The sequence below is a fragment of the Diachasmimorpha longicaudata genome, chromosome 3 (assembly GCF_034640455.1).
Source record: "Diachasmimorpha longicaudata isolate KC_UGA_2023 chromosome 3, iyDiaLong2, whole genome shotgun sequence".
In the NCBI taxonomy this organism is placed as follows: domain Eukaryota; kingdom Metazoa; phylum Arthropoda; class Insecta; order Hymenoptera; family Braconidae; genus Diachasmimorpha; species Diachasmimorpha longicaudata.
Window position 1 is genome coordinate 8,527,686 of NC_087227.1, and position 25,878 is coordinate 8,553,563.

Below are 25,878 nucleotides of genomic sequence, written 5' to 3' on the forward strand. Positions count from 1 at the left end.
CCGTATGCACCTCGACCAGCCGCTCGCGTCTTCGCCAAATTTGCCGGGAGCATAACTTCTTTTGGCTGTGCTTTCTTGCATTCAACCTGAAAGCAGAATGACATTCCATTACCGCTTCCGTCAATGGTCTGGTGTTGTTAGAGAGATTGGTGACTTGATCAGTTAGTCGATCATTTTGGTTGCAATCTAAATACGAAGTGATCAATTCAACTCATATTGGACAGGATCAAATACAGGGAATGCTGTTCAAAGGAGTTCTAAGTTTCACAATTGTTCCTGATGTCCAAGAGACTGGGAAATCTCTACTTCCGAGTTCAAATATTTCCCAAGAATGGCACAGGGTAGACCAACGGGTGGCATGTGTGCCAAATACAAATAGCCAATGTGAAGCCTGGACTCTGCCTCGATTATCCGGTAAATTAATTCCGTTCATCTCTTGTTGGTCTCCTACCACTGACGTCCGCTTTCCGAATTCTCCTTCCATTGCGGTGGTGTACTTGGTAAATAGTGTCTCGTCGTCTTGCAGAGATCTTTAATTTTGGGGGAGAACAGGGGTGTAGCCTGCCTTGGAGGGTGGGTAAATTGAGAATGCTGTTAACGTGATCTATTCATGCGGATGGAGCTGAGGTACAGGATGATCATTAATGGAGTCTCAAGCTAGATCTGACCATTTTACATAATTGGAATGTACAACTCACCATTTTGTTGTTTATCTCGTGGAAGTGAATTTCACAAACTTTGTCAACAATGTCCTCACTCTGAAATGTCACAAAGCCAAAACCTGCAATCAAAAAAATGGGGAAAAAACATTAGTCATTGGTGGAAATGGATTAAACATGAAATCTCTACGATCAACAGATGCCAAGCGCAATCAACAGTTGATCCAACCTAAATGACTATTGTGACAAATGATTAAATCTCGTATTATTTAAATCGACCTGATGAATGATTTTGTATTATGCGAAGCTGATAATGAAACAGAGTGTTCAAATAATCCCGATAAATAAACATTAATCGAAAGCCACCCCTGCGAAATGATGAATTCCAAACGGAAGCTTTATCATGTGTATCACAAAATCTAAAAAATTGTATTCCCTCATTTAACTGGGATTGGATGGATGTTTTACCTCATCATATTCAGATACATTGGCCTGATGATTCGTATCAGTGCAAAATCATAAACCGCGAGGTACTTTACTCGATATTTAGACGAAAAGTTTGGGCTTGCATTGAAGTGGGATAGTACCCAGTGAAAATACTTAATCGGCTTTCTTGCCTGAAATCTTGGCATCACTTGAGGAAGACTAACTACCACAATTTTCTCATTCCACCAGCTTATATGGCTGGAACTATTTTCTCAGTGACTCGGTGAGGTAACTTCATCAAGAATTAAGGGTTATTAAAAACTTTTCAATGCTCACTGTGGATGATATTAATCTAGGCTTCCTCTCAGTCCACTGTTACTTCTTAAATCCACATTACTCGGTGGAGAAATTTTGCAACTCAAAAGTCCAAAAACGGCTTGACTGAGTTTATGAAATATCCGGGTGATGTCGTCCGTGATAACCTCTCGAGAAAATTTAGTATATCTTGAGTTTCTCGTGCACTCCGTTCCTTATATACGAAAAGATTATTCAACTCCAGGGGGAGTTTCGGGAGTGGATGAATATGTCGAAAATTTGGGGTAGCGTTTTCAGAATTATTTACATCTATTACTTCATTGACATTCTTCATATCGAGGTCAAAGGACATCACTTAAGAACCCTTACGACATCGTTCCCACAACAGAGAATTTGTTCATTACTGTTTGTCGCAGTGATGGGAATAGACTGAAGTGCAGTGATGGTGATTACTTTAAGTAGAAAATCTGTAAAGACGTCCAGTTTGAAGATCATGTCATTTACAGAGGACTCGGTGCTTCCGATGCTACCTCTGTAAGAGGATTTGGTACGTACTTTTACCTCGTTGCGACTGATACTTAATTAATGTTGTTCTTTTGAGGAAAGTATTAAATACTGAATGGAATCTGGAGTACATCCACAGATGATGAAGGCAGCTTTTCTAAACTAATACCATCCATTTGTCCATAAAAAAAAATTGAGGGCTTTGCTGTACAAAAATCCGCAAACATCGTGATAAAATTTTACTCGAAAAACAAATTTCCGAGCAACAGGAATGTCTGCCAAGGTAACCGGCTGTACAATTCAATTTCGTTGACTCAATAAGACTTTTTCCTTCTTCTTGCTCACGAAGATTCTCACACAGTGGGGCCGAATCTACCAGATAAAAACATTGGAAAAATTTGAATATTCTAATACCCAAGCTTTTCTTATTATTTCACAACTCCAGATATACGAAATGAAGTCCTTGAGGGGTGACTCCATGTAATCCTGGTTAATATCAAGGTGAATTGGAATGAGACATGCGGAGAAGGCCCACAAGGGTCACTAGGGTCAGAGTGTCTACAGTGAAAATTCATATTTTCCATTTCCACCAGTGGAAAAAAAAAATCATGCACAGTCAGCCCTCTAGTCACCAGCTGCTCTCATTTCAATAAAAACGGATAAGATGAACACCAAAATGTTCATTTTATCTCTCATCCTGTCACATCTTCTCCTATATATCCTCTTAACCCAGAGGCTCCCTCAATGATCCTTATAAGTGCGGTGTAAAATTACCCGTACAGTGCTGCGTCAGTTTATATTCCCCCTGGTTCTTTTTTTTCCAGTTTCTCATGCTTCTTTTTGTTCTTCTCTCATCCCCTTCATCTGGCCTCCAGAAATTTCCTCCACCCGTCGTACTTTATTTCCTCTCCATCTCCCACCTTTATTTCTCCCACGGCTGAATCGTCCCACATAACCTCCAGGCAACTTCCCTTCCCCTTTTCCACCCCCTTACGTATTCACAATTTTTTATTTCCACTCTCTCCCTTCCCCTGTCTCCCTCTCTCCCTTTCGCTTCTACTTTTAATTCGTGGTAAAAATGCAAATCGCGCAAAACTTTTTTGCCACCGGGCTTCGTTAGAAAAATTAATCTGGCCACCCAGAGTTTGTTCGGTATTAAGGCTGCACTTTTTTTTTCCCCCTTCAGTTCGAAATAATAAAATTAAAACAAAAATGTGGACAGCAGCCGCTCCATGATTGCACAGGGTACCTCTATTTTTTCACGACTCTGCATTTCTTTTATTTTCTTTTGTACTTTATCATTGACACATTTCACCACTCGATAGTGCGAAAAAATTTCTATGAGATTGGTTATTACAACCGGAGCCTCATTGACCCTACGAGAAACTCTCTGACAAACACTAATTGAGAAATATCAAATAGTGAATATCAATTTAAACAATTTTTTTATTTTGCCACTGAATCGTAGACATTAATTCGTTGGAAGTGAAAATTTATCGTTAAAAGTGTCAACTGTACCCTTTCACCTACTTGTAAATACCCTCAAGCGTTGAAAACATGAAATGGCCTTGCATCCTTCGACTTTCCACAATTCAAAAGCGATGGGTCATGTTAACATTTTTTTTTTCATTTAAAAAGAGTTTGAGAGAATTTTTTTCCATCCGAAGTAGAGAAGTCGTTTGAAAGTGCTAAATTTTTTTTTTCCCAACCCGTGAATATGGAAATGCCGTGCGCACTTACACTCCATATCACCCATTTTTGTCGTTCATAACTTCCCCTTTGATGGCGGAAGTTCATCAAAACACATTACTGAAATCTAAAAAAAAAATGTCGAATACGATTTTCACGGAAATAAAAAGGCCCGAGAGAAATCGTTAATGCTCGCAATCGCTCGATGGTCCGCGATAGTTTCGAGTTCCGTTTCCGGCGATAGTGAAAACAAGTAGGGGATCATTCGGGGGGAGGGGGGAGGGGTGGCTACCGGATTACCGGTGAAACTGAGTCAGCTTCAACCGGCGCCCAACTACGATCGGTAGTGCAGCCCAGGGCTTCCCGAGATAATGCGGCAAAAGCTCAGATTAAGCCCTTCTCCCTCCCCAACCCCCCCCCCCACACTTCAATTCTACTCATACTCTTTTAGATAATTCCTCATTAAATATCGTACCATAATGGCACCCTTAAGCTGGACCCTTAATACTACTGATATACCTGCAAATGGCGATTAGGATAAAATATTGGAAAGAATTGATCGGCGATGTCCACCCCAAAATTGACAATATATAGAGAATAACATCGATATTATCGATTCATCGTCATCGGTTATTGAATTAGATATTTTTAAAAAGTACTCTTCCCCCCACGCGCTTGTACATATCCGAAGCAATTCCATACGCAACAAAAGTACTTTCCAATCAACTCGTCATAAATACTCCGTGCAAGCGCCCCATAAATTCTCTTCCCTCGAATAACATCCAAAAATAATTGATAATCCCCCTCCCAGCAATACGCCTCCATATCAATATCACCCTGAATAATCCAAAACCCTACCACTCCCCGATAAACTCGATTGCTTCATTTCATGGGGACGGCCGTCACGAGTCTCAAAGGGGTTGTTATAACCCCTCACCTTGACTACTATTCACTCACTCACCCCCCCAGGTTGCATGTATTTTCATTGCAGCCAAGGTATTCGTATGATTCCATTAAGTAGTGATGGTGCCCCACTGGTCAGACCCAACCCCCTGCTCATCCAAGTATTAGGACCAAGCCGTAAATCAACAAGTTGATCACCTCATCCCTCTGGCGTCATATCTTTACTCGATCACCTCTCCTACCTGCAGTTGAAACTAACGCCACCCTCTTTCACCCACCTTGGGCCCTCATGTATTGTTACCCCCGGCTATTACCATTGAAACATTAATGACTGCGCAGGCGTGCGCACTAGTTGTTAAGTAGATTGTTACTAGGAAATGGTCAGACAGGATATTAGTATTCCCACTACGTGTCTTCTTGACCAAATAGGGGCTTGGGGTGGAGGGATGAAGGGGGTCGGACGGTGGGTTACGGTATTAATCGATTGCGCGAATGCCAAATAACGCAGTGCCACTGGACTTGAAGCTTCTCTGTTGTCCACCCACTCACCTCTCCCATACCATCACCACCCCTCTTCACCCCCCCCTCCCCCTCCTCGAATCCACACAGTGTGGAACCCCATGGGAGGAAGTAACTCGAGGTCTACGAGCAGCAGTTACGCGGCTGGGCCCTTTATTGGCTACTAACTTCCTGTCCTGTGGCTTGCCACTCCTCCCACTATCTACCCCTCATGGCTGACCAGTAATAACCATTACTACTGCCTAGTTTTACGAGGCGACTTAAAACTTTCACAAGCAGTATAGGGTGATGTCAAGACAGTGATCATTCTCTTGGGATATTGACGTTGAGCAAGGTACTATTATTATGGGTCATGCTGTGGAGGGATAAAATTGCTGATGTTGTGGGCTTTGATTTCATCGAATTTGTGATGATTCGATGACTTTCATGGGCTCCGGGGGCCGGGGGGAACAGAATGGAGTGGTAAATCTCATTTATAACCTGACGTCACTACCTGATTTTCAAGATTCAGGGCATAAATTTGGAAATGAACAAAAAACACCGTAAAACCGTCAACAATAAATCTAAAAACCATTTCGCGTGCAAAATACCAACACTCGGCGTATCACTTGGGTGAAATAAAAAAGTGAAATAAAGTCGGAGATGCAAATCACCGAGTCGAGATGTTAATTCGTATCGCCCGATCGCGAAAGACTGAAGCACCCGATAAAGGAGGGGAACGAGGGAGAAAACTTCAACACAAAGTTTTACCCCAGTTAGTTAACTATCGCTAGACCTCGAGTTGGCAATAATTTTCACAGTTCAATGATTTCATGACGAGAGATTGATTATTTATCAGGAAAAAAATATAATAATGATGTGACTTCTCAATGTTAGAATTCAGGGACGCGGGGGTTAGTTTTCCCTCACTCACTCACTCACTCCCTAGTGGCAACTGGCGTCGATAATGGCTAGCGATCAATTAATTACCGTAGACGGCGTTGGCGAACGAGCGTGAGTGACTAATTACAGTGGATCGAGTTGAATCCCCCGTGGGGGTGACAAACGCCTCCCCTGCATATATCCAAGCCCCCTCCCCAGCGCTGGCTCTTCCCCCCCACCCCCCCTCTTCTCTTCAGAACCCTTTTGATTTCATCCCTACCGCATTCCATCGTTACAACCGTCTCATCGCATTGAACTATCTCTGTCCTCATGAATTGCCCTTTCCTCCATTCCCTTTCGTTTTCACCAAGTGCAATGCTGCATACAAATGCAGGAATCAATTAGTGAATCAGTTAATTACCAACTTTACCAGCCTTCGCATTGAATAGTTTTCTTTTTTTTTTTCCAATTCAATTTTAGAGAAGAAAGTCGAGAGAGCCATTACTATTTCACGTTTTGCGGAAACTTTTTACGAAAATCATCTTGTCTTAATTAAGACGTGAAATCCAAATGAGTTTCTTCTTTCTTCATCTCCGGGGGGGTTAAAAAATATCTCACTGAGGGAATAAAATTGTAGGATGAAGTGGGATGAATCTCTTACGATAGATTAGGCAAGCGGTTATTCGCCAGATGTCTCTGCATCAGTTTTATGATATCATCTGGGCAGATGTTTCTGAATTGAGGTTAAACTTTAATGGAAATTTCCAGCAAACTGTTGATGCCACTCTGACGTGCGGTCGAATTTCCTGTGACATTTGCATAATTCATCGTTGAGGCAAAAATGATGTGGACTTATGATGTTTTGAAATGATTCCAAATAACTTCTCATTTTTCACATCAATAACCAGAAATTTTGCCTGCGGCTTCATCACATCATTATGACATCAGGGGATTAATTCTCCACGTAGTTCACCCTCATCATTCCAGATGGCCTTAATCAGCCATGATTGAGAATTCAAGATTGGAGGATTTTCCTCTCCAGTGTGATTTTTTTTCCTCCACGAGAAATCATATGAAGTTGGCTGTTACAGTCTGGAATAGCGCCATAAGATATAATTGAACGGAATCCCTCTCTATTAGAGGTAACCATCATTTCACCAAGAGCCTCGGGACCGCTTCGCCTCTCTACTCGGCCCCTCATTTAGGGGATGAAGCAAGCCCCATTGCCGTCCAACCCGGCGAATTCACTGCCTCTTCAGTCTCCTTCTCCTCCCCCTCTTTCTCTCTCTCGCAATTCACCCCCCCCCCCGGCCCCACCCCGCACTCAACTGGTTTTCGCTTCCCATTTCGCCACACCACATACACACACACATACCAACAAGGCGAGAGTATTGCCCATATCCAAGAGAAGTGGATACATGTATCGTATTTGTCAGGAACGAACTATTCCGTATGTACACCACGCGGTTTTGACCCACCCCCCACACCCCTTTCACCCTTTGCGCTCTGTGCACTTGTGGCGGGAAATTGCTACGATTTATTATCACAAAGTTGGGCGGTACCCATTCGGTAACTTCTTCACGTTGATGATTTCCAGGAGTCGTTTGTCAACGCGCCCTTACATTATCACAAGCCATTTTTTTATTTCATCTTTGATGTATTCCCCGTAACTTCGAGACTCCTATCTACTGATTACGACAAATTATAATGATTCGTTGTTTAATCAACGAACGGTGAGAACTAGGAAATTCTCCCGTAAATATTCGTTGTCGAAAATCTCGAGAAATTGGGAGGTCTGTTTTACCGTGATAATGAGTCTCGCAATCAGCGAAAACCGTCGCACTGGGAAATGTTTACGCTGCAATTATATAGATGAAAGGGGGGAATGGGAGGGATGATGTTCAACAATGTGTGAGGAGAAAGGGTGAAAGGTTAGGCGAGTATTTTCCCACCAATTAAAAACGACTTTGGTAGAGGCATTGGGGGGGGATTGAGGGTGAATGCTTGTGAAGTAGACCAGGTAATATTTGGGATCATCAATATTGGGCTCAAGGAGTTCAATCTCATTCTGAGTCGATCTTTTTTTGTGAGCGAGACTGTGAGCATTCGCCGTAACGATTGTTTGAAACTTGTATCGACGATGAACCACTTTGATGGAGCCCTTAGGGTGAACTTTCAGGACATGGCGGAGATGGGAGAAACCAGATTCCTCAGTTTTCGATTTTTCAGCCATTACATCTCCTGAGAACAACGAGACTCAATATGGTAATAGACTCTGATGTATGCGCGTCAATATCAATGACGCAAAAAGCTCTACCGGATGGAGTATATTCATGGGATTTAGATTTTCATCATTGGATCGACTGAGAATTCCCAGGACGTTTCTTCGATAACTTTTGCGTCTTTCTCTCACTCATTCTCTCTGTCATTTCTTTTTTTTTTAAATGAGCCGATCGAGAATAAGTCGCTCAGTGAAACTTTCAACGAGCAGTGGAGAGAGGACCAGAACGGGAAAAAGAATATCGAAGACAGAACTGAGGGGTAAAAAAGGGGGTTGAAGTCGGTAGTATCTTTTCGCCGGATTTGTAAGATCGTAAAGGTCTGTTTCCATGAAGACAGTGTCTCACTGTAACAACGTATAACATCATACTCTGTGATGTCTCTGGATGAAGAAAAAAGAAAAGTTTGCTTGCCTCTTTTGAACATCAGTGAAGACCAGGTTACGCCCAACGATATCGAGTAAAAAAAAAAAAAAGCAACAGTCGCCAAAGTTTTATTATGAAACAATAAAATATATGTGTATTCCAGGCAATGTGACTGTGTGCCACGGGCGCACTTTGATTTACGAGACAAGTTTTATATCGCATTGGACTGTAGTGAAGAAAGTAGAAAGAGAATGAAGCCATCTCTCTCACCGCCAAAGCCATCTTCCCTCCTGCTTTATCTCATTCTCTTCTGTTAACTCAGGGAGATAGTCACAATACAACTGATATTACGTCTTTTCTTACATTTCTACATTATAAAACTTCGACTCGTTTCCTGATCCAATGGCCACACGCGCATATGTAAAAATGAGAAAAATTTTTAACGTCTGTATTTTTTTTTTGTCAATTCCCTTCGGGAAGAGTGAACACGCAGCAGAAATTTTAAATTCAATGCCTGGGGCTGTATTGAGTTTTTAGGAGGGTTATAAAAGTAAGGTTAAGTGCGCAAAAATAGCGCAAACCTTGAGCAGTACGGGGGACATTAGTTCACTTGCTTTGAGAACATAGCTCGGGGAAAAAGTTTCAAGTTATTTAATTTCTTTTCAATACCGAGCTATTTTTTGATGGTCAATTCAAACTTTGGAGGGAGGAGATTCTTTCTGCGAGGAGAATTCGAGGTTGAATGCTTGGTTGGGCTTTCTGTACTTTGTTATTGATGTTGATGAAGGTTCCGAAATTTTATACTGTTTTTATCCCATTTCTTGCCAGCCACCGAATTAAGTCAGGAATTGAAAGCTATCGTGAGTTGACCTCCTACCGCAATGCAATTTTCCCGAGCTAAAATAACAATTGGTCGGCTGGTCACTGGATGACGTACTTTTTTGTGAGTAAAATTGTGAGCATGTCCGGTAGTGGTCAGGGGAATTACAATCGCTCGCTGCAACTGAAATATTTGTCTCAATTATTACAACAAAATTGAATTATGTATCTCGGTAGAAAGACGTAACTGATCCCAAGAGATCAGCAAGGCGCATTTGGATTAGCCTATATGGGTTAAAGCGTAACGCTGTAATCTCGGCAATGTGTATCCATTTGGTCCCTGGGGCACATAAAGCAGCCTATCCGGTTGTAATCCGAGCTTAATTGCCCACCGAATCAATGCCAGTTCAGCCTCTCTCCCTTCACATCTCTGTTATAACAGTACAATCATGTCCGGTTTTGGACAGTTGTTTCACGCACTTGCAATTCAATTCATCTCAAAGAAACAATTAATCATTCTGGGAAATTCAACACATTGAGTATGAGATTGTCACAATTATTAAATAATTACAACGAGGGATAGAAGAACAGATGAATTCAGGGAGACTGATTGGTGCTATCAAGAAAACTCGTTCAATTAACTCGGCAACAGAAGAGAGAGAGAAAGAGGGAGAGACTGGAAGGACGACTGGTGTAGAGGAGAGAGATCGTCAATTAACTTTCGCCACAGGGTGAAATGGAATTGATGAAACTCGGCAGATTGTCCGCAATGAAAAATTACCGTTTTATTTTCTTTCGTTTCCACTTACAGGGAGAAGTTCAAGGGGTTTTTTCCGGCAAATATACTTTTTCCACGTTATTTTCTGGGTTATTCTATCCCCTATGGTCTCTACGCTGATGGTAGTAATTAGTAACAGTCATGCATTGCGGTGATTTATGATCTCCCTTGCTACGTATAAAATATAGCTTTCACCAGTCCGGAGATTTTTTGAATAAGTTAAACAATTGATTCGGAGATTTTCCATTTTATTTCAGTGAATCAATCAAATTTGTGAAAATCCGCTGGATGAGTGAAGTTTCAAGGGATTTAGTGTAATTATCGTGCGAGATTAATTCACGCGAAGCTTCCGAAAACGCAGCGTAATGGGATGCAGAGTGTGCAGCCAGTGAAGGGAGGAAAAACCCGAACGTTGAATTTTAAAGAGGAGACTAATTATTTTTCAAGCTCCCCAGGAACAAGGTAGGATAAACTAATTAACTCGGACCATTTTTTTCACATTTTTTGTAATAGTACTCATACGTCGCCATGCATGCAATGTACTGGCTACTGCAGATCGATTTCTCATGCTTTTTTTTATATTTTCTGGAGCGTTGTCAGTTGCTCTTGAGTTTCTTTTTCTTCATATAAATTAAAAAAATCGAGAATTTAATGCGCACATGATTTGATTCATCAGATTTCTGGGTAATATTGATAGTTCGATGGAGATTTAAAATTGAACTAAAGGTTTTTACAATCTCGATGAATTATTTCCACATAAATCTGGCCAATTCCCATGCTCTTATGCAGATTGCGTGATCCAGTCTGCTATTAACTATTTTCAACTTCGCAAATTGAATAAATTTCCCATTTACTCACATCCAGCCGAGCGATACCCCAAACGTCCAAATTCCAAAATTTCAAATGACCCGAAAAAAATATTTCTGTTTCTCTTGACGACGATCTATTTCTTGACGTTTACACCCTCTTCGTCGCACCAATATTACACGTATATTTGGTGAGAATATAGTCGTACATTCAAAGACAGATAAATACTCGGGGATATATATTGCTGTGTCGTTCATTTGTCCTGCGGCGAAAATGTCGACGATTAAATGTCAGTTTACTGAGATGTCGCTGACGTCTTCGTCGTCGTATCTTATTCCGTCTTCCTCTGCACTAGGTCCCTCTCACACCATTTCTCTCCCTCACCTTCTCCTCCATCCAACCTCATCCCGTCGAGGGTAATACGCGTTTCCGTCGAGATTGGGATTCTAAGACACACCCACTGGTACTTCAGTGCTATGCAATGCCTTTTGACATTCACTGTAACTGCCGGGCTGTGTGCGAGGGATTCCCGTGGTATCTAATATCCATACAGTCGTCGTCACACTTGAAATATCAAATTGACTGAGTTTCATGAGACACGCTTTCATCCATTTGACTTTGTACATTGAAATTTAACGATATTGAATGTTATGTAGGTGGAGCACCGGGCTTATAGAAAGAAAATGTTATGGAGAAGTTGGTAGATTCAATCTTCCAATATGTTGGAGGAACAGTGCTGAATGGCAATGGATATTCCGGGTGAGAAAACGGAGATCAAGACGATGTGATTATGCTGGTGGATGATATCTTGGCATAATTTGATTGAAAATTGAGATATTGGAAAAAATTAGGTCGCCCTTTTTTCACCCTGAAGCAGTCCAATTTTTTGGTCCCACACTTTTTTTACAAAATGTATTCATCAGGTACTCCAGGAATTTCTTCATGACAAGTCGCTGATTCTTCCCAATGAATTCTTGGAATACATAAGGTCTTATAGTACCTGAAAACCTGGTAATCGTAGAGATTTGGCCGTCATGACGGGTATTCTCATCGCATCAGAAGACAGTAATCGTGATCGGAAAATCTCCCGAGCTCACCCTCCCCTGGAATTTGTACTTCCACTGGAATTTTCCACGTATCTGCTTATGCTGCATGTTACTTCGATTGTCAGCCGACAATGAAGTTAGGAAAGTGTCGTAGAATGTCGTGGCTCTCGGCATTTTCTTTCGTCTCCTCATGCACACATTTTCCATTTTCCTGATTACATGCCAGTCCCTTCTCCACTTGTTCATCTCAACTTGGCCTGTTCGTGTTTTTTTTTTTGCACTTTGAATCTTCGTTACGCAATTTTCTGGTCTGTTGTACAACAAAGTAGCCAACGATCAAAGTTTCTACTTTGTTGTAATGGTGCTTAGGTCGTCGAGATTAACAAACTCCCAACGTTAGTAACACGCTGAGAGCCTGCCACATGGTGTTTACGATATAGTAAATCTTGAGAGGATTAACGATAGGTTCATCTATAGATTAGCCACTAGTGAAGCCTTGTGGGTACACTAAAACCACCAAGTTTATGCAATTTTATGATCATGACTGGTTGGAGAAACCAGGTGACTTGGATCCTATGAACTTGGGAAAATTGTAATCCATTACAGCAATTAACAATGACTGTGTTGATTAGCAGAATCAATGTTTGACCCTTTGTCCAGATAACATCTCTCCCTTTTCTTAATTAAATGGTAAACGAGAAATCTTATGGTCTCTTTGCAATGTTTCTTTAATAATTCAGTAGAACAATTTCTTCTTTTCTTCTTCATGCATTCATTTACTTTTTTCTTTCACTCCTTTCTTTTTCTCGTCACGTCGCTTTCTCCGACACCCACGGGGAAATGCCAACTGTTGCAACGATCCACCGGGAGAACGCACGAACTTGCTAGGTTATTCCATGAATGTGCGAGTGAGCGTTGGAGAGGTGGATCCGGGATATATAGAAAGGCTACCCCACCAGTCTCCCCAGAGAACTCTACAGGGATGTAGGTAGGGGATGGTAACCAACAACCGGGCCACCGGCAACACATTCTGACGCCCAACGTTGTATCACCTGAGTGATGTACAACGCATGAATTTCATATGTCTGAGAACATTTCTGATGATTTTGGAACTATAAATTTTCGGGTTCTCCAGTCATGCCCGCGGAAATTTATTAGTAAATCATGAATGAATGGTCTTGGGGGTAGATGGGGTTGTCAGATGACAGGAATCTGGGCATCTAGAGTTCTAGATGTTGATGATTTGGTGATGTCCTAGGAGATTTCTTGGCTCGAGACCTTCATGAATAGAGGGTAGGTATGCATGCTGGTTCCCTCATCCAGAATTAATATTAAATCGGGTCCTGGATGGCAAGGACTCTCCAATATATTTTATAATTGTTCAGAAGGACAAGGGCACTCAGAATATAAATGAGATATACACCGGTGCACACTTAGAGTATTTTCGTCACCTCAAAATGGCACATAAATTCTCAGTATAAAATTTTTTTGAGAAGTCAAGAGACAACTCAGTAGCGAAGTAGCGATTCACTACTGAAAAAGTGTTAGTCGCTTTTATGACGATTAAATTTTTTACGAAGCTCTCCCACAAATTAAATGCCTCCCTTATTCCCCAACAAAACTAAAATTCTATTAACAATATTTCAATGAAATTAAATACCTAATTGAAAGTAGTTGGCTCGCATTTAAATGTCAAACAAAATGAGAACTGTTCTGGTTTGCACTCGGGGAAATGGTAATCGTCGCTCGGAGGTATCACTTGGGAAATCCAAGCATCATTTAATATGTTTGCTAGTCGACGCTGGAAAATGCCAGTATAACTGACTACATTTCACATATATACGTGAAATAATACTTGTGTAGATGGTAGCCAAGGGGTTTGATGTTGTACAGGCATTCAAACTATGATTTCCCAACCCCTATGCTAGATTATGAACGACTTATGACGCCTGAGGGTGGCGAGTTGAAATTTATACAGCCTCGGAATGTCATATATCTTCAGAATGAAAAAGCAGAACAATCTGAAAATAAATGGTTCTAAATATGTCTCGTCATTTCTACCCCCGATGATTCTAATGCTTCAAACAAAGGCAGATTGAATTTTTCACATGTCGTATACGTTTATTCAACGATTTTCGAGCAGTGAAGAATGAAATTTTTTTGCGGATGAAAAAACGCGAACTCCGTGAACTATATTTTTCTGAAAAAAGCCGAGTAATGAGGTGAAGAAGTAAGTTTAGACTTGAAACTCACTCCTGAAAACCTTCTGAATTTTTTATCGATACATCAACGTCGTTTCAGAGAGACTAGCCGAGCAAAATGAATTTTCAAGAGTACCAGGTTTTTTTTTTCTTTTTTTTTTCATCTGAGACCCACTCTCACCAGCTTTTTCTGGTTTCATTGTGTGAAATGAATTACTTTGAGTCACAAAGAAAATATTCCTTATGGCTTCGTAAATGAGAGATTGGCATGTACCTGAGTCAGAAAAAAAATGGGCGACATTAATTTCAGAGGACGAATATTTAATATCGCTTATGAATGTTGAAGATAATCGGGATATTTTTCTACGGGGATAAAAAATACGTCGAATTTAACGGGCAAAGCGTAGTTGAAGGGTAAATGGGCGCCACCCTTGGTAGAGATTGGCAGTAATCCGATAGGCCTAAAGGCCTGACTGTGGCACTTAGTATGATTAAACGCGACAGGTTGTCCGGGCTTTCTCATTTTTCTCCTTTCCACCCCCTTGATTCTTCGGGCTTTCCTTTGCCGACACTTTTCTCATGATTTTTTTTTCCCCTCTTCCTTCAGACCTGCTCGTTGAGTGCAGATTACAAAAATTTATGGTGACGTGGAATTTTTTTTTAACAGAATCAACATTTTTATACTCAAGCGCTGGCAGGAGGGCAGAAGTTACATGAAGAATTTCGCGCAATTTCCGGATCAATTTGTGGTAATTGAATCACTGCGAGTTACGGGGAGGGGTTCTTCCAAATGTGTTTTCGAGGGTCATCTAATTTCTGATACGATTGGATGCTCAATCAAAAATTAATTATCGCAGTCTCCAATTTGCTGGATAACGGAAATTACGAGTCGTTGCCTATTTTGTTTTTGGGTAAGTGGTGAGTCGATTTCCGGATGATTGGTAATTTCTTTAGAATATCGGAGATGAGGAAAATGCCGCAAAACTCATCAACCAAATTGAAAAAAAAAGTACTCATTAATTAATTTCCTCTGAGCGTTTAATTTTTAATTCCACCCGACTGATAAATTCGGAATTTCATGCACATAAACGTGACGTTGAATTTTCTATATTTGCATGAATAGTCCGACTGGTTTCATACATTTCGTCGATAGAGGTCGGATTTACGAAATGAATAGGCGAACGCCAGTTAGCAACGTCGAGAGAGTTGGATTGATTCGAGGATCATCAACGAAAAAAAAACGTCAAAGGCCAAATGATCAGCGTCCGTTTCAAAATTATGAGAACAAAAAAAAACTCTCAGGCATGTCAAAGCGACAAGTATTGATTCCGCCATTAATTCAGGGTATTCAGCATATACATTCGACCCCACAAAAATCCTGAAAAATCAAACTATCTCCAACACCACTGAAACAGACATCTCCCAACTCCTTGTAATTCCACACAAGCCATCGCCCACTGGAAACTCTCAATTCCCATTCCAGAGATTCGCTACCAATGGTGGAGGGATTGAAAATCGACTCTCTGTTCTCCCTCGGCTTCATCAGAAATCTCGAAGAAGTTAATTTTTCGAGCGTGAAATTGCGCTAATCCAGGGATATCTGAGAATCCGAGGGACGAAAAGGGGGATGAGAGGATGGGGTAAAATGGATTCCAATGCAGTTTCTGAAATTAATCGAGACCGAGGTGGGAATGAAATTCTCAGACCCCTCTATTATGGCTAAAATTCAATTCTCAATTTCCAGAATAATCAGTCTGGCCGTTGCACGAGAAAATAAACCCCTGGAGTTTAAACTCTTTCTGTTTTTTTTTTTGACACTCGGGGCTGATTAAATATTTCACCAGCAGTGTATGGCGGTACAGCCCTCAGTTTTCATATTACGACACGTGTTACGAAGCAGGAATTGGGTGTTTAACGGCCGAAGACGTAATAAAGGCAGTTGTACTTCGTGTCAACGCCGCCAGGGGGTGAATTTTTCTCGCGAGTGAACAAACTCTTTCCGAGGATTACACCCCCCAGTGGATTGCCGCAAGTATGGGGCAAAAGGGTTAGTAACGTAATTCGCGAAATTAATCAAAATCGAAGGAGGAAGAGAAATTCTCCAACCCCTGCGTTACGAATAAAATTTCATTGGGAATTTATGGAATAATCAGGGTGGGTTTCACAGGAGATAATAAAATGCCTGAATATGACTTCTTTATTTTCCTTTTGTCACTTGGGGCTGATTAAATACCTGAACACCTGTGCACGACGGTGGAACCCCTAGTTTTGATATACTACGACACATTTTATGGGGTAGAAATTAAGCGTTTAAACGCTGAAGTCAGCGTAAATGTTGCGGTTGTATTTCGTATATGCGTGCGTTTATTATAGGTGTATGTAACACGTGCCTCTAATCTCCCCCAGTATATCAGCAATAAATGAGTAGGAAATATCCCCTAGTGCCTGGTAAGGGTAACCAAACTGAAATGTAACGTGGATAGAGCACCCTTGAATCATAAATCTTGGATCAAATTTTCCTCAAGCAATTGCCCATGTATATTTCAATAATTCTCACTGATGCGAGTGGAACTTCTTGATGATATCCCAAATGGACGAGCGTACGATTTCATGCTTCGAATGTTGGAAGAGCCGGCAGCTGAATTGTAGCCAATAGTCGGGGAAGATTAACGTAATGAATTTTTTTGGCATAATTCATCTTGAAGACTATTTGGAAAAGTGGTGGGACGAACATGATCACCTTGGAATAACTCCAATGGGGCTGCTTGACGGCTTATTGGCGAGCTACCATCCCCCATTTGCGGCTCTTTATTGAGAAAATTGTCTAACGGAAGAAGTTTATTTTATCTGAACTGACAGACCGCTAAATACAGCGCATGAACCTAATTAGTTTGAGTAAATAACTTGTCTCTGACTGTATTCCGAAGACATTTCAGTTCGGCGATTTAACCAAAATTGAATGTTCAATGAAACTGAATGATATCGTGCTATAGATTATTGGAAACGACCAGAATAAAACACCCCAATCGTAAATCAAAAATAAAATATGAATAACAATGAACTGGGTCAAATCCAGATATCCGGCTACGTCATCGCCAAAAAAAGCCTGACCTTTAGCAATCTCCGAAATATCCCAAACAAACTTCAGGTCTCATCGACCTTCCCTTCATCACCTCAATATTCACTATTAACTCAAAAAAATCAATCTATTTTGATGATAATTATTGCAGATGGGTTGAAACACAGGCGATAATTCACTGGGATGCACGTCTTCCGTCTTAATCGCCAAGCGTGGCCCCGTGATGGATGGGATGTTCATCGCTCCGCGAACTCTAGACCCTTCCCGCCCCTCTCCACCCAACCCTTTAACCCCTCCACTTCCCTGTAATTCTGAGATATCCCCCTCGGGCTAGCTGCGCTAAGGCTACGCCCTAATTACAGCACCGATAGGTGCAGCTTATATCACTGTTGACTGCCCCCTACCGCCATGCCACCCTTGCCCACATTCTCAACCTCATTTACCACCCTCTCAGACCCTTCCCCAACCCCCCCTCAGCCCACCCGACGGAACTGTTTCTTGACAGTCGCTGCACGCGTTATTAATCGCCAATTACTCGCGCCTCTAATCTCATCTAATTGGCTTTGCTGTGAAAATCATGTGGAAAGGGGGGGAGGGGTGAAGGGGGTTAGCGAAAGTCATCTGCGTTTGGAAGTTTGTTGGTAGATTGTGGGGTCACGGATGACAGATCAAGTCTCACAGGGCTTTCCGGAGTAAAACTTCGAATTTAAATTAAATTAGTCATCGCAGTGTTTAACTGCTCCGTCGGTAATGAAGAAATCTCGTGTGCTGATGTAAAAATCATCCGCGAGATGGCGATTTCCTGGTGCAAGTGAATACGTGATGTCTGACGATTGATTTAGAATGAAGGGATTAATCATCGATTCAGGTATTTAGAATAGCGTCAACAAATTTACCCCCTATCCTATTCTCTCTGGTGAATTGCATTCAATTTCAAAAGGGATGACAGCTATCAACGATAGTCCTGGCGTTAGCATTGAGGGATAATTAGACCGGTTGTTACGGTTGTACACTGTTATCCAGTTTACTGTAGTAAGCGAGAATGGACAGGAAGACGCCATCGCCTAACATGGACACAGAGGGATAGATAGAGACAGATGATGCGAGACCACTTATACCCTGACACTGTTGAGACCATCACGAGTGGTCGTGCCTCGCACTTCAGGGCAATCTAACAGCTACCACTTAACCATTGAATTCCACTCGAGAGCCATCTAACACCGCATAATTATCGTGATCAAAATGGCGTCCATCAGTAATCGAGATAAAGATTAATCATTTTGACCGTCAGTGAGTGGTTCATAATTGTCATCGGGTCCACAGTTTTAGTAAGAAATTTCATTCGATACTATTGATGGATGAATTGAGGGGATTAAATTTAAATCATTATACGAGCTAGGGTCCTTTGTCAATGTATCCTTTATCCATGACCCGAGGTACATTCTGCTTTAATAGCACTGGGTACTTTGACCAAGGATATCACAGAATATCGCACGGTGTTTACACCGATATGATAGCAATTTTTCTCACAGGGGGTATTTCTCACCCTCTTCGGTTCACTGTTCCACGTTTTCAATGGCCATATAATCACTCTGGTGAAACTATTTGTGGAATAACATGACCAGTGGATTTTACGATCATCCCTATTATTCCTTCCCTCATCCCTACATTCGCATTTTTGTATATTTATTGTTCAAATTGTAGTCCTTTGTTCGGCGATTAGATCCAAGCGAAGATTAAATTTTGATGGATAATTATAGATTAAATATAGATTGTTGGTAATTAATTATTGACAGGTATATTTATTGCAATTGACAGGCGTGGAAATAGCCATTATCTTCATATTTCTCATTTTCCTGATGAATGAAATTCGCGTGGTGGTAATTATAACCCACAAGGTGGCACGAAGAGGTGGGCTTTTATATCTGATACTGTTGAACTTTATGGATATACCCACCCCCAGCTGGTTATAAACCATTCCATACGGCTCGATAAACGCAAATCTATGTCCCGTAACCCTCTCCACTTGCGACGGGGGGTGAGAAAATGTTCCTCTGAGGAATGTGAGGTGGATCGTGACAGGATAACATACCGGAGTTCCATTGTGCCCGGAATTGTGAATGTATAGGTTACTTTGTTTATTGCCCATTGTATTTTTTCATTTTTTTTTACAGCCGATAAAAATTCCGAACGGAATTGATGATAGTGATTGCGGATTGAGGCTCGGAGCTAGTGCTGATGGGGCCAGAGAGCATTTGTTGATATTCAACAGGGCTTCGAGATTGGGTAAATGCCTCATTAGTAACGATTGAATGCTCATCGTTGAGCATTTAATCAATATTTTATTTATAAAGATACCCTGCTCCTGCTCCTGAATTCAAATATTCCCGGATTTTCGGGGGATGAGATAGTTGCATTTGCGGAACAATATCAAATTGCAGAATATATTTCTCCATGTGCAGCATATAAATTCAAACCGGAATTCCCTTTCCTCGCACAACCCTCGGCATCATAATCCAAAAAACAAGTGAAGTTCTACAACTACCCTACCACCCTTCCTCTCACGATGTAAACTTCTGTATTTACCTCTCCACTTCCCCGCCAGACTTTGCATCCTACCCTCCATCGCTCCCTTAACCCCTCTGCCACCTTTTCACTACTACCCCCTCTCTCCATCCCACTCCAGGTAAAGTCGCCGAGGCTGCACACTTAATTGTGTAGTCGTGGCATTATGCCCTGTAATTTAATAATACGGACTTTGCGGACTCCCGTGTGTAAATAAAAGTGAGTTTTCAAGGAGGGATGAAAATGCAGAGAGAACAGAGATGGGAATATAAATCCAGGGGGAAATGTGCAGGGATAGGGTACATATTTTTTCCAACATAATAGGTGGTGGGAGGGGAGGAGGAGAATAAAAATATAGAGGGTGGTACAAAAATCAACATTTAAACTGAATTTTTCTGTTTATTTTCCGTCTCCGTTGAGAAAAATACACCGACATGAGAGTTATTTTCATTTCGAAACTTCTCCGAACATTAAAAGCCTTCAAATTTCAAATTTTACTTGAAAAATATCCTCCAATTGAAATTTTTCCAAGGCCAAGGGTAACTCAAGCCTCGCGAATAACCGCGGAATTAATTGATGATTCAAGAGGAGGAAACGATTTAATTCGTAAATTTAATGATGCTCAACAGACTAATTAAAATAATGGCCGGAATTACTGAAGCACCATTTTGTACGTCTCCAAGTTTGAGAGGCAACTCAGTTGGAAAGTATAAACTCCATGTATACGGAATAACGCAGCGTCATCCCTTTCATCCCAAGGTGGACAAAAGCATGTATGTGTGTAGATGAGGGGGTAGGTGGAGAAATAGAAGTGTGGGTTAGAAGCGGAATGTCCGTAAATAGCTGAGATGGCAAACGCCTGGCCAATATGCATGTGAATGGAAGATACTCGACACGCTCCCTTGCCACGCGCATTTCCCATAACTTCCAAGCTAACCCCTCCAAACCCCCATCCCCCTTGTGGAACCAAAGGACACGTACCCTCTTTTCCCTTCAGCTCTATCCTAGTGGCGTTTCAACCCTCGTTTTGCCCCTCGTACAGACGCCTAGTACTCTCGTTCCATCCACTGTATCACTCACGTTCGTGTTTTCCCCCGCCCTCTCCGGGCTCGGGTAGTCGCGGTCTTTGTCAGCTGTGTTAAATCATCCGGAAAGATAGCCGAGGGAATGGATAACAGAATGGAATATAAGGATAATTTCTTTTCGAGTCTTTTGGGGGAAACTTTGGAAGGGCATTACGAGCCTCAGGTGATGAATTTTGTCATTATTTTTCAGTGGAATGAGCCCCAGTAATGAATTTCCCATTAAATCAATTTGAATTTCCCGCCGAAACGTGACGACAGGGGGCGCGGGTGAAGGGTCATTGCAGGAGACTTGCTTCATCGTCGGATACGTTCGAGTGATATGTTTTATCAATTATTCCAGGCATCGTGACAGCTTCATTAGATTGATTTGACTATTCAGGGGTCCTATTAGATTGCAAAACTGTCAATCTGATGAGTGCCATGAACATTATTACTGTCAAACAATGTGAATACTGGTTTGAGAGGTTATGGACAACTACTCAATACCACGAGGCAAGTAACAGCGACCGACACCGGCACACCAACGATCATGAATTAATTGCTATTCACCCGAAGGCAACTCCCCGCGCTCAATTATCTCCGAATTTTCGACTCATGTTGTTGTGCATTAATTGCGATTGCCAATAGTCCCTGGGACTTCTCCATTTCGCCTCCAGTTGTTCAATCATCGATATAATTATCATCATTGTATCGTGATTAATAGTTTTTTCAACGAATTAGTGAAAAGAAAAATAGATTTTGAATGCAGATGAATTTCAGGCGATTGTATATGTTTCGAGTTTATCTGACCGTTATTGCGTTGATTAAGTTATGAATATTCATTGGATTGTTTTTTGCGCGTAATTTTCATATTGATGGTCATGATGTGATTGAAATCAGGATAATTTTACGTATTTCCCTTTCCTACGGTGGCATCACATGACCGATAATTTTAACGGTGTGAGAAATACCAGACGGCGCATACGTTCGACTCAAAATAATTTTGTACAAAGTCTTAATGAATTTCCTCGAATCATCACTTCTAATTAAATTCAACCTATGGCAAGCATACGCATGAGATTCTTTCATCCCCGAGAAACATTTCTCGTTCAGTAATTTATGATAGTGAGACTAGAATTCAAGATTCACCAGAGGGTGTTAACTAGTTTCTTCATCCTCATACCCCCCTCCTCTGGTCCTCGCGCCCTCATTCGGCAGTCTCGCATGAACTCTTAGAAACTTCTGTCGGTGCAATCCGATCCAATAGTTGGGGACGGGCGCGTTGGCAATCAACTGGGGTTTACGATAGGAATGGGGTATATATGAGGACACACAAGGGGTGTGTATATATATACTTGTAAAGTGGAGGTCGTTTTGGTGATAGGAAAAGGGGGCAAAGAGACGTTGAAGAGCGTCAGGGGGTGGGGGGGGGGGAGTGGAGAAGGGCAAACAGGGAGAGAGGAGGGTATGGAGGATGGGGTGTACGCGGTAATTAAATCAGTGATATCTGCCTCGGGGGTTTGTGCCCGCATTAAACTAACTTTCTCCACTATTCCGGATGTCGACTGAACGCTTACGCCATCACGACAGTTTCCTCCCAGTTCTATGTGTACGTATACTTCTGGATTATTTCAAGTCGTAATGTCTAAGAGGCTGATGTATTTTTTTTAAAGTCAATTAATGGTTTTTTTTAAATGGGTGAGAGGGGGGGGGGGACAAGGACTCGTGGTTGCCAGTGGATCTCACCTAATTAATGTCTCGCGGTGACTAATTATTTAGGGGAAGGCACCTTCTCGGTGCACGGAGGCTGGGATATAATCGAATATCATCATGTGATAATGTACATCAAGGTTGAAATGGGATTAAGATAGTGATAGTGAGTTTGGATGGGTAAGAGGATGATACGTATTTAGGTGATTGGCGGATATGATATCACCACTGACTTGGCTAATATTTCAGGGTGAGGTAATTCTCAGTGGGAAATGGAGGTGATCAGTTATTATACATCAGAGGTAAACGTCTACGACGAATTTATGACGATGGTATCAGTGCTGACAATTACTAATATACCGAATGATGATAAATTAAATGTTAATCAGACAAATGTCGTAGGTACAGTAGCTGTCAATGTTGTCCTTTAATTATCAACGCGTCTGCACCTGCCATCAGCAAGAAAAAAATCATTACCCTTTGAATAACATTGTAGATTGTCAATTATCCATTCAATCGTCTCTAACGAATTAACTTTTAATTTTCATTCCGAATCCCATCAATTAGTTAAATTTTCCCCCGCACAAGGCAAATGCCGGTGAGCTGGAGGGGGAGTTGGAAAAAAAAAAGATTAACACAAAATTGGAAAATGAGTAGATGGTAAAATTGAGAGTTTCCCCAGTGGGAAAAGTGAAAAAGCTCGTGAGGGGCTGGGGGTGGAGAGGATTTGACAAAAGTCAGAGAGAACAATTTGTGTTACAAATGCACGGTTGGAACGACGTAATAGGTAACAAGAAGAAAACTAAGCGTTCGCATTAATTGTACCCAGGGACATGGGTCTCCCTCTACTCCACTGTCTCACTCAATGCAGCGCAACCGTTTTTCCTGGGCACTGAATAAAGGGAGAGAGGGAATACACCAGTGGAAAAGGAGGGTAGGGAAACGTTATTTCGGTTGGGTTGCTGATTCGGCTAAAGCTCCCGTGCACACGGGACGAGCCGTCCTCCTTTTACCAATCCACTCCACCCCCTCCAACCCCTCCACCCACTTCGCTTCGTCTCTTGCACACAGGGGCTAACGAATCGTGTCTCGATTCTATTTCCCCCTTCCACCCCCCCCTCCCCTTCACCTGTCCATTTTTCTATTTTTTTCTGCACACGCTGTTTCCTGCACGCCTTTACCACCCTGAAAAACGAACCAGCTCGAATTATTTTAAACTGCGATGCAATTTTCCTCTTTCCTATGAAGTTTTTTTTTTTTTCGTCAGGTTTGGAAGAGTTTTCGAGGCTAGACTGAATAAATTGTTTAATTTCTTTTGTGTTTTCGGGGACTGCTTCAATTTTTTTTAAACAATCAGGTTTGGGGGTAATTGAGGGGAATGGAGGTGGACATAGGATATTTTTTTTGTAGGTCAAATGGAGCTGTTGGAGCTTTCATTTGTGGGGTATCGTGACGTAATGTTATGAAGTTTATTCGACCCTTGGGAGGGCGGATGTTCCGGTTGACGACTTACGTCATGTTGAAGGTTCGATAAAATTTTTAGATAAAGTGGTGCTGGTCAATAGCTGATCAGACCAGAATATTATTTAGAGGGAATATAACTTGATGGTTTTTTTTGACGGGGGAGGTATTGAAATGTCTGCTGATGGGTTATTAACTGGATATAAGTACAGGACAGACTGAGTTGTGTAATTTTCAAAGAGAATTATGACAATCGATGCCAACGGTACATATTATATGAGACGATTAACATGTGCTTTTCTGCCACCGGCGGCCTCGATGTCAACTGCAGTATTATTTTCCTTTCTTGTAAAGTTCACTTCGTCCTTCGATTTATGGGAATTTTGGAGACTAGTGGAACACAGCGAGTGAACAATGTACGTCGGACAGGTAGGATTTCAGTTGTGATGAACTGATGACAGTCTTCGTAACGTCAGGAGTCATGAAAACATGGTTTATTGATCGGGTATCGATCAAATGAACGTACAAAATAGACTGGTACACCTAATTGTCGAGGGGAATCATAGAAAGCCATGCATCCTTTTCATATTCAATGAGACGATTAACATGTGCCTCTCTGCCACAGTTCGCATCGATATCGACGTATAAAGGCTGGTTTTCGGGTAAGTTAGAATTCCGTACAGTCAATACAAACCGGGCAAGCTATTTCCTACTGAAATATTAATCAAAACGCGATGCCGTGTACAGGGCGATTGCTTTGATATGACATAGCATCACGGGAAAATTTATCGCGTGTCGAGGAAGAATCCGAGGGTTGAGTTAGTTCACGAGTTCTACAACTACTGTTCCATTTCGTATTGATTTTATTCGGTGGCATAATGGATAGAATAAATTTGTGTTTGATTATTGACTTTATTCGCAGTATAAAGAATAACTCATCCTTAATAAATAGTCAAAGAAAAGTATTGGATTTGATGCATGCGAGCTTTCACCTTTTGACATTTGGTAGAATTTCGAGAGTTTCGTCGGTTGGGTTTAGTATGAAGATGGAAAATATAGTGGTTATAATTTGATAAATGGACGCAAGTAAGTGATAACCCCACGAGAATGAACTACTTGGCTTAATCACACTAATGATTGTGACGATGAAAATATACCGGAAAATGCCGGCGTGAGGAATATTATTACTCCATTATTTTGACAAGGTACGCAACTCAGTGAGTACTGGCATTGCCATCCTCAACTATTCTCGATTTATCCACCATTCGTTTTCGTCTCTGTGTACCAAACTGAGTGCTCCAGCAATGAGATTCTCCAGAGGTACTAGAGTAAAACCAGGTTATTGTAAGTGCCTGCTTCAACCATTTACCATCGTCTTTTCTCACAAAGGCTAAATCGTTAGATTTAATTGAGCGTCATACTTCCACAACTTCTCTGCATCAGTGTTTGTATTGTATTTATTACATTTTCTCAATTTTCCTTTATTCGCTACCTAAACTCATCTGAACTGATACGATTTGCTTTTTCAATCTCATTTTGGTTGTTACTCGAGGCACGAGATACAGTTGAAGATCGAGTTGCTTCTCTAGATTCGATTGGGATTTATAGTGTTCCTCGATTTATAATTTATTCGATTCGGCCCTCTGACCTCATTTTCCATTATTTCAAAAATACAAAACTATTTTGGGAGTTGCTTCTTATGTATTCCGACGGAACGAGTAGGAGACTTCGGATTAAATAGCTAATTTTACTTTATGATGAAATATCAACAGAACGATCGAGATGCATTTTATTCGGGGAATCGTTGCAATGTCATGATTGATGATC

The 25,878-nt window shown here is 41.4% G+C and overlaps 1 protein-coding gene across 9 annotated transcripts in view; it reads right to left on the reverse strand.

Annotated features, from left to right (window-relative positions):
* Rbp6 (RNA-binding protein 6) overlaps positions 1–25,878 on the reverse strand; it is a 329,371-nt gene that overhangs the window by 24,382 nt on the left and 279,111 nt on the right. For all 9 annotated transcript variants that reach the window (XM_064116332.1, XM_064116330.1, XM_064116331.1 and 6 more), the window contains 2 exons: positions 699–781; positions 2–86 (listed from right to left, as the gene is read on the reverse strand). In XM_064116332.1, the coding sequence (XP_063972402.1) occupies positions 2–86; positions 699–781 (168 nt within the window). The remainder of the gene's footprint in view (position 1; positions 87–698; positions 782–25,878) is intronic.